We start from the raw sequence: 14330 nt of genomic DNA, 5'->3' as shown, positions 1-14330 counted from the left end.
GTCAACAGCAACTTACTTCTGAATAAGATGATGTTGTGAAGAGACCAAAAGTTGGCGATTTTCATTTCAATTATGATTCAGGAAAATGAGTTGCTTGTATTCATTGTAATTCATTTATGAGGTCAGGCTCTCAGAACTGGGAATACTACTGCTTATCACACAGAAGTGAAGAGAAAAACCACTTCCCCATCACCCAGGGCTAGAATAAGAAACTGGAGAGAACGTTCCAAAGCTGAGTTTGTGCCTGGTGGTTCTCAGCAACTGACTGAACTGGAAAACACCCAGCAGGTAAGTAAAGACTATTGCTGAGAATCTAGGTGCCCATGCTGTGGAGCTGGAGCAAACATTCACATTCATCCCTGCAAATCTTTGTCCCCTCCCTACTCTAGGCACCACCCAGCCCTTATTTTATCTTCACAGTAGTGGAGTGGGTTTGCAGACTCTGCAGTTCCAGTTTATAGAGGAAGAACCACACCCCAGGCAGTTAATCAGTGACAAAACCAAGGCCAGAACATAAATCTGATTTTTTATTTTTCAAATACAAGCAGAAGTTTATTTAGAAAGTCAGAGAGGTAGAAAAAGTGAGCCAGCTGGGCTGCATGGGCTCAGGAATCAAGTTACAGATGCAAAAGAAGGACCCTTGGAGTTTAGGAGAAAGATGATTTTTTTTTTTCTCTTTATATAGAAAGACCCAGACGATTGGCCTATAAGTTGAGTGTCAGCTGCAATAGGAAGTGGAATTCTTTTGGGTTCATGGCAGATCGACACCAGTCTAGGGGTCAGGGCTTGGATTTCAGCAGGTGGACATGGAGATCTTTCTCATTTCTGATTCATCTTCAATTAGCAGCGGTTTTAAACCCTTCACCTTAGGTTTATATGCCTGGGGATGAAAAAAGGGTTCCAGGGAAAGTAACCCTAAAGGGAGATCTAACCATAAATTCCTAACTGGACCAGTCATGGTGGGTAGTCATGCCCCAGGCACATTACTTTTTAGTAAAAGGTTTATCTTGGCCTTAAGCAAGCCCTGTCCATTGCTTCTGTGCACCTAGGTTTCAAGAGAGCACAAAAATATTAACTCTCCTGTAATCCAGTCCTCCCCTTGCTTTCTTCCACTCCTATGTAATAATCTTCCTTATATTCCCTCCTTAATTGCAAAGGCATAAAAGAAGCTGCAAAACTGTTACTTTCTAGAGCATTTGAGATCTTGCTTCTTGGCATATGTTGTCAGTTTGGCTCAAGTAAAATCTTAGGGAAATTCTCTATATAGATTTGGATATTTCTTATGTAGACATGCTCCCACTCTGACAAGTAGTTTTCTGAGACAATAAATCCTTTTTAGGGGGAAGGAAGAGGAAGCTACTACCTTTTTTTTTTTTTTTTTTTTAACACCGGCCTCATGTGGAAGGTTTTGTGCTGGATACTTTCTACACATTTAATTTTAACCCCCTATCTACAGGGCCAGTGAGATGTAAGCAGAAGTTGTGGGTTGAAGCTTCCAGGGAAGCTCCTCAAAGTCTGCCTGACTCAGCTGGGAGGCAGGAGCCCTTTGGTCCTTACCATCTTTTTTCCTGCCTGGAATGTGTATGTGCTGGATGATGCTCCAACAGCCATTTTGTGATCAAGAAGCGACTTTGCAGCTGCATGCTGCACACCAACGATGGCAGAGTAGAAATACTGATGGAGCTTGGGATTTTGATGACAACTGTGGGGCTACAAGTCTACCCCTGTGCTAGTTCATGTTACATTAGAAAAAAGTCAACCCCTTCCTTTTTTTAAGAGACCATTAATTCTGGTTTTTCAGTTCAGATACTCCCATAAACTAGTGTGGTGTATAAGATCAGTTCAGCAAATGTCAGTGACCCTGCATCCCTCCCTCCTTTACCCCCTCAACTCAGCCACAGACACATCGTTCCTCTTCTGATAAGTAATTGGACATCTGGCTGTGAGGCCATTGAAAGAAACTTGGTGGAATCTCAGAAAATCTCAAACAAGTGCTGCATGGACCACGCCCAACTAGCCCACAGATGAGTTTTGTTTGGCCCACACTTACTTTGTAAAACTCTTGAGTTTGTTGCCAGCATTTGAAAATGGTGATTTCACATAAAAATCTTGATATATTAGAAAATCTGTTGACCCAGGGTCTTCCTTTTTGCCTCACAGGAGCCGGCTGGGGCTGCGCTGAAGCTGCCCCTGAGATGAGGCAGGTGCTCTGTGGGTCACTGTGGCCCTCCCTCCACTCGCGCTACCTGTGTGGCCATGAAGCTGCCTGAGTTTGCGACCGCTCCCCGGCCCCAGACCAGCATCCCAGAAATGGCCTGCTAAAATGGAATTCCTGAATGTTCTGTGTGTTTCTTCTTCCCAGTCTCCCCTGATTCAACCCTTAGCACGCTGGCATTTTTGTTTTTTTTGTCTCAGAAAACTGAGCATGCAGTTTTGAGAAGTGGCGAGATATCAGCTTCTCAAATGTCAGAAAAGAGCTGATGTTGCTTCTTAGTGGAAGGCACTTTGACTTCCCTCCTCACATGTCTTATTGACGAGAGGCAGTGAGAGGCAGTGAGGGGGAGAGTGGCTGGCTCCCCAGGGGGCAGTGCTGGGATGCTTGATTGAGGCACTGAGACTTCCAGAGGATCATTCGGTGGAGTATTGAATATGGCCGCTTTGAACAGCTTTCCGTACCATGTTGCGAGCCGACTTTGCCTGTGAGAGCGACTCCCTCTCAGCTTGCGTTCACTGTGGCACTGAGACAGAACTTAGGGTTTTCTTGACTGGCAGACTTGGAAGATGTGCGTTAGTGCTCGTGAGGTCTATTGTGTGGCTTGCGTGCTCCTCAGCTCCTCTGAATCAAGCAACAAGCCCTGAGAAAGCCACAGCTGCTGCGGCGGCATCCCTTTCAGCTGGGGTGACCCACCCCTGCCCCGTCACTCTGATGTATGTGTAAGTCTTTGCATCACTGGTCATTACTTTTGGTGAAATGCTTGTGCAGCTTTTACAAGTATAGGTCTCTGGGGTTTTGGAGAGAAAAACAAAAACTTCTGGCAGTAAATAATTTGTAGTTATGATTCATTATGATTTGCACACAATGGTGCAGTAGGTTGGGTGGGGATGATCAGTTTTGTATTAGCAACTCTAAGTAAAATGGCACCACCCTGAGCACAGAGCAAGTGTTAAGGAGTATATTGGCTTGGGGTGAAGACAGGGAACAGTTATGTAGTACCGGTGTTCCCCAGGTCAGCACCAAAGTCTTAGGATTAATTTTACCACCAACGGTTAAGTTCTGGCCCATGTGTACTAAGGAAATTTCACAACGTGCAGGATGGTGATTGTGCAACAGGCCTAAGGAAATTCTCCACCTGCTTTGGAACTGGTTTCTGTGGGAAGTAGGATTCTCTCTCGGGTGCACGATGACTGGCTTCTGTGTTTGTGCTGCCAGCAGTCAATGGATGTGGGGCGGCTGGGCGTGGGGAGACGGGATGGAGTGTGGGGTAGCCTGATGGGGCACCTTGGTGCAGCGAGATGCTGTTGGCCTGTGTTGGCTACTTACCCAATTTTACTTTAAGAAATGTGGTCATCACTGTCAGATTGTTTACTTTTCACAAGAAACATAGTGAAGAGCTCGCATAAAAAGAGAACTGAAAAACTTAATGTCTAATGAAAAGTCTTTATTTCATATAGACTTCTGAACATGGTCATTATATTCCAATTCTGTGGAAGAAGTCTGGAGGCTCACACACTTATCAAATTTTCATTTCTTTTCAGAAATAGTGTAGGAGCAATGTTATTTGGCCCCAGTGTGAATTTTTATTGATTTTTGAGAATTGGTGTGTGTTCTTTATCTAAGCCTGCCTTCTGCCCCGTCACATCCACACACATTCTATGCACCAGCAAGCTTCCCAAGTATTCCAAAAAAAAATCTGGTATGTCTTGAGAAAAAAAATCACTTCCTTGACTTATTAATGAACTAACTAGGCATAATTTTCATAGGGTTCATTCACCCAAATTTATCATAGAATATAATTTAAGAAGAAGAAGAAATTAATGGAGTAATTGAATTGAAGTCCTTTTTGGAATAATATTAGCATTGAAGGATTCCCACCCCCATGGATACTGCAATTAACCAACGTGTCAAGTTTCCCTTTAGGAGAATGAGCTGCAAATCCCTTCTTCAACATGAGGGCTGGCTCCCTCTGCTCTCCCTCTTCCTGGCCCCTGACTGGTGACAAGAGGATACCCTGTGAGACTGTCAGCGGGCTCCTGGCCCTCTGGCGTCCTTGCATCCAGGCAATGCAGAATGGAAGGTAGAGAGTGAGATCAGGGTATTTTAGCCCCTGGCTCCCATGCTGAGGGCCCCTCCGCCTGGTCGTGTCCGGCAACATGTGTGAGCCTTCGCCTTCGCCTTTCCCCCAAGGCGTCACCAGCCAGGGATACTATTTCACCCCTCTGTTGCCCTCCAGGCTGCCAGCAGCTATGGAACTCTTTATTAAACTCTTAAATTATCCTAATTGGAGTGTGCCATCTGCCTTGTGCTGGGACCATAACTGATGCAAATAAGCTTTTGGTCCACAGAGATAACAAATAAGATCGTTCACCTTTTGGTGGTTAACAAAGATAAGAAGGGGCCGTGTCCACGGATCCTTCATGTGTGTGCTTTGTGTAATCACTTCACCTTCTTTCAATCAGTCCCCACCCGCCCCCTCCCATTTTACAGCTGTCAGTCTGTTCCATGAATCTATGCTTCTGGTTCTGTTTTGCTCCTTAGCTTATTTTGTTCATTAGATTCCTCTTAGAAGTGAGATCATATGGTATTTGTCTTTCACTGACTGGCTCATTTCAGTTAGTGTAACAGTCTCCAGTTCCATCCATGCTGGGTGGAGGGGGGCAGAGGGGGGAAGGTTGGGACAACTCTAATAGCATAAACAATGAAATATTTAAAAAAATAAAAGTACATGAGAAAAAAAAATTAAGGGGCCAAAGTAGCTCAGTTTGAAGCATTATCTAAATTTCCAGCCCAAACCTTCTATTCATTCAAGAAACCTGCCATTCTGCCTCTGCAAATGTCATCCCATCACAGGATGGTTTTAGCTTTTTGGGGTTCAAAGCCCTGGGCCTCTGCATGTCAAGCTGGGAGCGCCCCAAGATTGCTTTGGTGTGTGTTTTGGAGAGTAACAGACTTGGACCTGGTAGTGAGGGGATCTTCTGAAAGCCACAGGATACGGAATGTGTATCACTGATCTTCCCAGTATGTCTCTTAACATGGCCCTAGTCTCAGTTCACAGCTGGCACACGTATGAGTAAAAATGAAAGGATTGATGAATGCTGTTATGGAATGTTTGTGTCCCTTCAAAATCCGTACGTTGAAGCCCTGATGGGCCTGAAGGGTTCTGGTGGGCCTTTGGGAGATAATTAGGGTTAGATGGCATCGTAAGGGTGGGGCCCTCATGATGGCATTAGTGCCCTTCTAGGAAGTGACACTGGAAAACTTGCTGCTGCCCACCCTTTGCTCATGCACACAAAGAAGAGGTCACATGAGTGCACAGCATGACAGCGGCTGCCTACAAGTCAAGGGACAAGGCTTTCGAATGAAACCCACCTTGCCGGCTTGGACTTGATCTTGGACTTTCCAGCCTCCAGAACTGTGAGAAACATGTTTGTTTTTTAAGTCTTTCAGTCTATATTATTTTTTAAAGATTTTATTTACTTTTAGAGGGAAGGGGAAGGGGAAAGAGAGGGAAAGAAACATCAATATGTGATTGCCTCTCACGCACCCCACTACCAGGAACCTGGCCTGTAACCCAAGCATGTGCCCCAACTGGGAATGAAACCAGCAACCTGTTGGTTTGCAGGCCAGCACTCAGTCCACTGGGCCACACCAGCCAGGGCTCAGTCTATGATGTTTTGATATGGCAGGCTGAGCTAAGACAAACATGCAGGTGTTTTACCCAACCTGCCATCTCTGTTATCCTATAAAAGTGACCGGGGTTGTGGTTTTGCCCTCTTTAGAAATTACTGTTTTGGCAATTCCTCCTCACAGCCCACTTTAACATTTCATCAAAGACAACGGGAGCATCTTGGCTGAAATTCAAGCTTTAATGGCCACTATATCTTTCTTAGACAGGTTGAACTTGGAAATGAGCAAATTATCTCAATAATTTTGCCAATTAAAAGATCCCCTTAGCTATGCATGCTAACAAGGCTGATCCTTTGGTTCTGTTCCTAAACGGAAGCAGGAAGCTCACCGAACGATGACAAGCACCAGTGGCTGTACAATTTCCTTTTTATTTTGTGTGCTTTTTTATAGGATATAAATAATGACAAAAATTACAAAATTTATAACTGGAAGCCCAAGCATATTTACACATATTTTTCTGTTTCAGCAAAGCTACTATTCACTTTGCTCCTATACAGTTTCCTCTTGGTACCATATATGTGTTATTTTACTCTCCATTTACTACATACATATCAACAGTGAATAGGCAAAATATGTACAAGGAACTGTTCAGTTCAAGTAATTTAATATTGTATTAAAATTCTTCCACACTGAACTAAAACCATATACATTTGTCAGTTTGAAATAAAATTTAATTATCTTTCAAAACTCACCAACTGATGAAGTAACTGGTAGTCTCAGGTTTAAAATAATATTGGTTAATTAAAAAAAACAACATTAAGACAACCCCACAATTTTTCAATATCGCTATAATGAACTTCAAAATGATTCACAATATGATCAGTTAGAACAATATACATTAAAATGTTATTTTTTTCTATAGTGATATTGGTACTGTTTATATAATTTGATTCTACATAAATATACATTATGGTATTTATCATACAAATACTCCACAGAGACATTAAAAAAATTAAAATACCTTAATGAAATGTAAGTAAATTTTATTTAATCAAATAGTAAGCAAACATTTATTTATTCTTCTGTTTCAAGAAAAGAGTTTATTACTTTGGAATATCTTCTTTTTTTTGTATTTATTTTTTTCTAGAAAACAAATTTTTGCAATAGAATTTTATTAACACCTTTCTCAAACAAGGTTTCCATGGCAGAAATCTTGACAGCAGGAGCCCTAGATTTTTTTTTTTTAAAACATGTTCTTTAAAACACTGTGAAGATTAAAAAAGCAACCTTTGCAGGCTCATGGCTGCGTCAGCCCGTCGGTCGGACGCGTCTGCCTGCCCCTCTCCTGCTCTGGCGAGAGTCGCCCCGACCTTCCCTCGCCCCAGCCTGTCCTCGTCGTAGGAGCAGTAGAAATGTAGTTATTTGAAATGAAACCAGAAACATCCCTCACAACTAACCTAGTTTTCTTATCAATGCATTAATGAAACATTCTTTTAGTAAAAATATTTAATACAAGACACATTTTTTTTGTGCATAATAAATTTCTCTGTTTTAAATCATTTGTAAATTTTGAGTCAGTCCATAGATGTAAAGGTTTTCTTTATCTGACAGAGTCGATTACATAAAAAAACCACGAAGATAGAAATCGGGAGGACGGACTTCCTGGCCACCATGTGGGTGGTTTTTGTCCTGTTGCATGAAACGATAGTGATAAAGGATTTTACAGATGCTTTATGAGGGTGGCTCTGTTCTGATCCTACCTTTAAAACTGCTGACAGTGAAAAACCCAAGATTTTTATACTTTTAGGCAGTATTAGAGATCCCTTGTACTTTAATTTTTTTAAAGTGTTATCCCCAACCACAGCAAAGCAAATGTTGGGACCAGGCCATTAGAAGTACCTTGGGTGGTGGCAGGGAGGGGAGTCTAGAGTCAGCGAAAATCTCAGCCCGGGCCTCTCAGGGTTTACGGCGGGAAAGTCTCGGTTGCGCTCTCTGTCACTGGTGCAGAAGGAACGTCCCCAGGAATGGCCAGTGGCCTTTCGCCTGTGACAAGGCCACACAATCAGAGCAGTCTTCCTCCTGGGCTGGGTGGAAACGGAGGCGGGAAGGAAAGCCTGCTCCGGACAGCTCGGCGTGCAAGGCACCACGAGGGCGGGAGGACGGCGAGTATCAGAAAATCGTGGTCTCATACTTGGTATTAATTCCCCTCTTGGCCTCTTGTCCCGGCTCCACGATCCACGGCAGATTGGCCAGAGTCTTTTGCTCAGACGGGTCGATCTGCTTTAAAAGAGAGAGGCTGATGCCTGTTATTTGGTGCCTGGACGGGGGTGCGAGCGCGCAACCTAACGCTGCTCGGGGACCAACACCCCACCCTGGCGGCGTTCAGGGAGCTTGGCTGTGAGAGTCATTTATTTGTTCTTTTGGTCACATTCATTGCATGGGGACCTGGAGAAGGGACCATGAATGAGACAGGGCGCTTACTCTCGAAGGCCCAGGGGTGGGGAGCGGACACAGAAACACTTGGAGATGAGAAGTGAGATGGGAGGGCGTGGGGGTGCTCTGTGGGCATACAAGACAGCCACTGACCCCACGTCGGGGAACCTGGGGGACTTCCAGGGGGCGGTGAGCCAGGCAGCGCCACTCCCTGCTTCCCAAGCCTCCAATGCTTTCCATCACAGAATAAACCCCAAGTCCTCACGGTGACCTACGACGGCTCTGCCTGCCTTTCTTCGCTCCAGCCACATGGGCTCCCCTGCTGTTCCTGAGCACCAAGCCCACGCCTGCGGTCTCACTCATAAGGTCTGCGCTGAGGGACGCTCTTCAGACCCCTGCACGCTCTGTGCCCTAGTGTAGTTCGCGGGGCGGCTCAAACATCACCTCCTCACCTGTGTGCCCTACAAATCAGCGCCCTAGGTTTCCTGTTCTCCTCTTACTACTCTGTGTAATCCGTATGCCCCACACCTCACATCATTTGTTTGTTCACACTCCACTACAGCGTATGCTCGTGCAGGCGGGGCTTTGTCTGTCTATTCTGCTCACGACTGTTTCACCTGAACTTTGAAAAGCTCCCGGCAACCCAGTAACCAGTAGGCACATGACAAAGACTTGCTGAATAGGTAACATTCAAAGAACGTGGTAGCGTTTAAATGGAGCGCTGAAGGAAAGCAAGAGAGTGCCAGGTGAAGGCAGGGGGAGGGGGAGGAGCATGCGCAAAGTCCTCGGGCAGAGGGGCTTGCAGTGGTTCACAGAGCGGAGGGGATACAGGTGAGGGTGACGAGGGAGGGGAGGGGCTCGGTCAGGCTGAGCCCTGAACCCAGTCGAGCTGAGCTGTGGAGCGGTTCAACCGAGCCGCCCCTGGGCACACAAAGCCGGAGCGCAGGACGGCCTGGCTGCGTTCCCACCCAACTGTTGCCTCACCATTGGTTGTTTCCATGTCTGCCTTGGCCCTGGTCCCCAGGAGCACCGGGCAAGGGGGCGGAGAGAGGCCTCTCCCATCTCTCTTGCACCGTGAGGTTTGGAGCTGGCCAGAAGGCTGTGAGATCCGCGCCCACTGGCTACCTTCCTACACGGGTTGGTGGTATCGCCGTAAGACTGCGGGGAGCATTTCACAGATTCTCAGGAATCACGGAGCGTTCCTCAGCAATAAACGAAGGGAACCGAGGGAATGGGGCATGGATACCAGTCGAGGGGGACAGGATCTTGTGGCAGCACATCAGTATTATTATTCACGGTATGTTTTCACATTTCTCACTGAGGCCTTTTAGATGAATTTCTGGGAGCCGGTATGGCGCCCAACCCTCCGTGCCTTCCTGCACAGCCTATGGGACCAGTGATGTGAGACACGCACCTGCGGGAACAGATTCCTCCAGCCCACCCGAGACAGGATATGATAGTCGAAGGGAAATCACAAAAGCTTTCTGGGAATTCCTGGATAGTTAACTCATATTTTTTTTGTAGGGGAAGATGGACAATAAATCTCCACTTATGAATGCTACTGAATTAAAACTGAATTAAAAGCAGGTGCTATGCCTGAGTGTGACGAGTGTGGCCCAGAAAAAGCCTCTTCCTGTAGCTGAGAGCTGAATGGCAGAGTCAGCCATGCAGAAATCAGGGGACACTGCGCCAGGTGGCGGGAACAGGTGGGACAAAGGCCCCAGGAAGGAGAGAGTTCTGCCTTCCAGGAACAGGAAGGCCTGGGCATCAACACAAAGTGCAGTGGGAGACAGGGTGTTAGGGCGCTGGGGCAGCGGTGCCAGGGTCTGTCGGTGCTGAGAAGGGGCCCAGGGTGCCGTGTGGAGGGAGTCTGTTAGGAGGTGCACTTCCGTGGCCTCGGAGAGGAGTGGTTCTGGAACCTTCCCTGGGTGAGGAGAGTGCGGAGGGGAGGAGAGGAGTGGACGGAGTGCAGGTACGTTGCAGAGGCTGTGTGGATGGAAGCTGCTTAGGGGTGGGATGCGAGGCCTGGGGGAAGCCAGGAATCAAGGACGACTTCTAGATTTAGGTTGAGCAACATGGTGAATGGTTGTGTCATTTCCCGAGCTGGGGAAGGTGGGGAGAGAGAGACAGCTTTGAGGGGAAAACCGACGATTCTGTTCTGGATGCACTGTATTTCGGGTGTCTGTTAAATACCAAAGGGGGCATCTGAACGTGCGAGTGTAGATTCTGGGAGTGTGTCAGAACTGGGTGTCAGGGGGCTGGCAGGGGGTGCCGGGGCGGGGGGGCGCCGGGGCGTCAGAGCATGGGGTTTGAGGGAAAGATTTTCAGAGGATACGCAGTGACGGCCATGACGGATGAGTGTGGAGTGAATGGCTAAGGTGGGTGCAGGGAAGATCCCAGAAGTGAGCTGGCAAGGGACACAGAGGCCAGGTGCTGCAGGGAATGGTACCGGAGTAGAGGCTGAAAAGAAGGAAGTCAAAGGGGAGCCACCAGGTGACCAACATTAAAAACGCTACACCTCCCCCACGACCCTGGGGATGGGTTGGTGGGAGGAGGAGAGACTTACAGATGGAAGGACGCGCCTGCCTGCCCCGAGTCCCAGCGATTCTGGGGTGCCAGATGGCAGGCAGCAGAGCAGAAGCTGGTGGGGGACGTTCCAGCTTCTGGGTGATGCTACTACCAGAGGAAGCCGCTTTGAAGTCAGGGAAGTCTGCTAAGGCAGGATGTCTGCGGAGCTGGTGGGAGGGCCGGGGAGGAGATTCCTGGAGGAAGGCAGACGAGGAGGAGGCGGGGCCGCACCTTGGAAGCCTCAGCTGGGACGCAGCACCGGGGCCAGCTGCCTGGCCTCCGCCACACGCACGGGGCAGCTCTGCCCCGGCCACCGTGGCCCGTGATCTCACTTCCTCTGGGTACAGTCACCTTCACCCTGAACCTCTGTCAACCCCTCTATGGGCCAGGGGCTTGCAAGAGGCTCTGCCCCTGGTGGGATGGCACCTGAAGCTGGGCCCTTGGGGACAGATTCACCAAGGACAGCGGCAGTGCCCAGGCCTCTCAGAGGGCTGCTGTGGGAAGCAGAGAAAACAGAATTTTCTTGGGAGCCTCCAGGTTCAGGCACATGGCCTCCTATATTTTTCAGGACCTGGCTTGGTGGCGGGGGGGTGGGGGTGGGGGTGGGGTGGGGTGGGGGTGAGAGACACATGCCAGGAGGAAGCCCAGGAAAAGACAAGAAGAGCAGCACCCACACCTGTGAGGGCCCCGGGTTGGGTGGGGGTGGGATGCCCCCATTCCCTACTGGTCAAGGCTTTCACAAAATCTGTATGTTTTCTACTTACCACTGACTTGCGAATGCTAACGCGGGGCTTGGGGATGGGCTTGGAGGGTTTGTTTTCAAAGCTTTCTGGAAGTGTGGAGGAATGTCCCCCTTTCCTGGCCTGAAGTGCGAGCTGGTAAGCAACTTCGAATGCCTGTCCCAGCGTCAGGATGATTTCGTAGGCTAAATTCTGCAAGAGAAATGAGAAGGCGTTTGCTGTGGCACACAGCAGATCCCACGAGCCCAGTGGCTGAGGAACCCGTGGGGGGTGGAACCAGCAAAGACCTTCAACTGCTCCACCTGAGGTGGCAGTGAGTTTGTGGCAGGCTGTGAAGAACAGGACACTCCTGGTCCAACTTAGGGTCTCTATGAGGGATTAGTCACTGATGGGACGTGTTTGCATACAGCTGAGCTAAGGAGCCTACATTGTACTTCACCCTATGGGGAGGAGGGCCCCGCCCCCTGGCCCAGGAGCCCACTCCATTCAGAGCCCCTGAGAAGGGCAGCTGGGTGGCTCCCCAGGCCATGGGAGGGAACGGGTTACACTGGCTCTGAGGCCAGGGCAGACGCCATGCATATGTGACAAAGCCACACACTCTGCAGGAGGGGTTCCTCAGAAGTTTGGGCTTTTTACCTCAAACATCTGTGATTCAGTGAACATCGCTGAAACACAATCAAAATCTAATTTAGGCGGAGGGGAGAGGCATTAGTCATGCTGGTGTGGCGTCTCATAGTTACAGCAGTGAGCATGCAAACAGAGCCAATTATCCATCTATTTCTTGAGGCATTTGCTCTCCCGGTGGGTCCACTCCATATTTTATCATCAAATCAGCAAGAGACAGGAGATTCTGTGTGCCAAGCTGCGCCTGGGAGGAAGGTTCTTTTCTTCAGACCTTCAATCACTCTCCTCCAGACGACTTCCCGTTCTTCCCGTCTCCAGATACATATCTTTGATTTCTGCCTCCTCTTCTGAGAAGAGCTCCACACTGTCTTCTCTCAGTGAGAAAACATGACGTTGACCCCAACGAGGCATGGTCTCCACAACACCGCCGAGGTCACAGCCCATTCAGAGTGGGTGCCTCTTGGTCGCAGACAGCAGGCGTGGTCTGTCCCCGGTTTTCTTTCTGATCAATGTCCCTGGAATATCTGTCTGCTTGTAGTTTTTCAAAACCACAGACAGAGTATTCTGCTTATGTGATCCATGCCCCCAGCCCACTGCCCGCCCCATCGACCTCAGTCGAGCCCACGGAATAGCTCAGTTCTCACGATTCTCAGGGGAACAGTGTGGAACTGATCCTACCTGATGAAGACGGAGTGGGAGGCACAGGCCGGCTTTCAGAGGCCGCGTGGAAAGGGCCCAGGGGTTTCTGGATTGACCAGATTTCCGATCAATGCCAGGCTGACACGGCCTTAGACCCAGACGGGGAAAACGCCTTTGAGCACGGGATTAGGTTCGACAGACAATGCGTCTTCCCCTGTGAGCTCGTTGAGAGATGGTGGTCCCACACGACAGGTGTGTGCTTCCTGGAGATGCGGAACCTCGCACAGCCAGCCAGGCACTTCCTGCGATGAACCCGGGGCCCGCGTGTGCCTCCCAGGAGGAGTCAGACTGGTGAGTTAGCAAGGCGCCACCGCACGAGAGTGCAGGACGGCCGCAGGCAGCTCTGCCCTCGCACTCACGCTGTTGTCGGCTCTGAGCAAGGGGTCCCCTCTGAAAGGTGGACGGGGGCTTCTGACTTCTGTAGTCTCCACGTGAAGCCATGGGCTGCTGGCTGTGGTTGCCTGCCACGGAGGACGTTGACGTCCACCTGTCAGGGCTACGGAGCAGATTCTGTGCTCCGGGTGGGCAAGTGGACTAAGGGGAAGGTGGCAGGTTCAGTGATTCTATGCCATGCAGCTTTTGGATGCTGGAGCGGGGAGCTTAAGGAGTGTGAATTCCTTTATCCTTCGCCTAAAAACAAGTTCCTCAAAGAGAGATTGATGTAAAGCTCGAGTGTCTTCCAGTGAAAGTCAAAGATGTTTATTTGAGCAAGTGAGATTTTTCACAGGACTATTAACGGGAAGAGTAAAGGTTTGAAAGGCACTGGGTAAGAAGCACTGCCCCTTTGTTTTTAATTAGTTCCCGGTGTTAGGAAACCACTCAAATAAGACAGCAGACGGTGGGACTGAGGTTTTCTGCCAAATGGCCTCTCCTGGTTTGGCCTTCATTCTCCTTGACGTCTTGATTGCTGTTTTGTTTTAGAATGCTTCACAGAATCCTTTTATGATTATGTATAGTGAAGAAGTGGACAATGCTACCTTCCCTATAGTCTGTCACCTCAATGTTTGAGAAGTCAGTTCTGGATGTCAGGGAGGACCACGGGCATGAGATGCCAAGGGGCCGCTGGCTGCATGCTGAGTGCAGTGCCACCAACACACCAGGGCCTTGAGGGGACACACGCTGGTCAGATGGGACCTGGGACACAGTGTGACCTGGGAAGAAGGATCATTTCTCCTGCTTCTCCTTAGGAACAGCCCCACTTTTTAAAATGGGGAGAAAGCTGTTATCGTAGCAGGAGATTCGAATGCGACGAGGCCAAAGATAATACTGAAATATCAGAGCGGCTCAGGTGACAAGTCCTTGCTTCTTCCTTCGAGCCAGGCTTGCCGACCCCAACAATGCTGGATGGCACAGACCAGCCCAGTGACGCCACTGAAAAAACTTGAAAGCCCAATTAGTCTCTGCTTTCAACATGGTATCCT

At 48.7% G+C, this 14330-nt stretch overlaps 1 protein-coding gene across 6 annotated transcripts in view; it reads right to left on the bottom strand.

Annotated features, from left to right (window-relative positions):
• Positions 1 to 6912: 6912 nt before the first annotated feature.
• Positions 6913 to 14330, bottom strand: part of ANKS1B (ankyrin repeat and sterile alpha motif domain containing 1B) — an 811229-nt gene continuing 803811 nt past the window's right edge. For 3 of the 6 annotated variants that reach the window (XM_054574655.1, XM_054574657.1, XM_054574659.1), the window contains 2 exons: positions 11611 to 11778; positions 6913 to 8125 (listed from right to left, as the gene is read on the bottom strand). In XM_054574655.1, the coding sequence (XP_054430630.1) occupies positions 8015 to 8125; positions 11611 to 11778 (279 nt within the window). In that variant the 3' untranslated portion in view covers positions 6913 to 8014. The remainder of the gene's footprint in view (positions 8126 to 11610; positions 11779 to 14330) is intronic. The other 3 variants (XM_054574656.1, XM_054574658.1, XM_054574660.1) reach the window with 1 other exon arrangement.

Source organism: Pteronotus mesoamericanus, unplaced genomic scaffold (assembly GCF_021234165.1).
Source record: "Pteronotus mesoamericanus isolate MK-2021 breed Mesoamerican mustached bat unplaced genomic scaffold, CSHL_Meso_final contig_263, whole genome shotgun sequence".
Taxonomy (NCBI): Eukaryota; Metazoa; Chordata; class Mammalia; order Chiroptera; family Mormoopidae; genus Pteronotus; species Pteronotus mesoamericanus.
The sequence above is the reverse complement of the archived record's forward strand: the minus strand, read 5'-3'. Positions and strand labels throughout refer to the sequence as shown.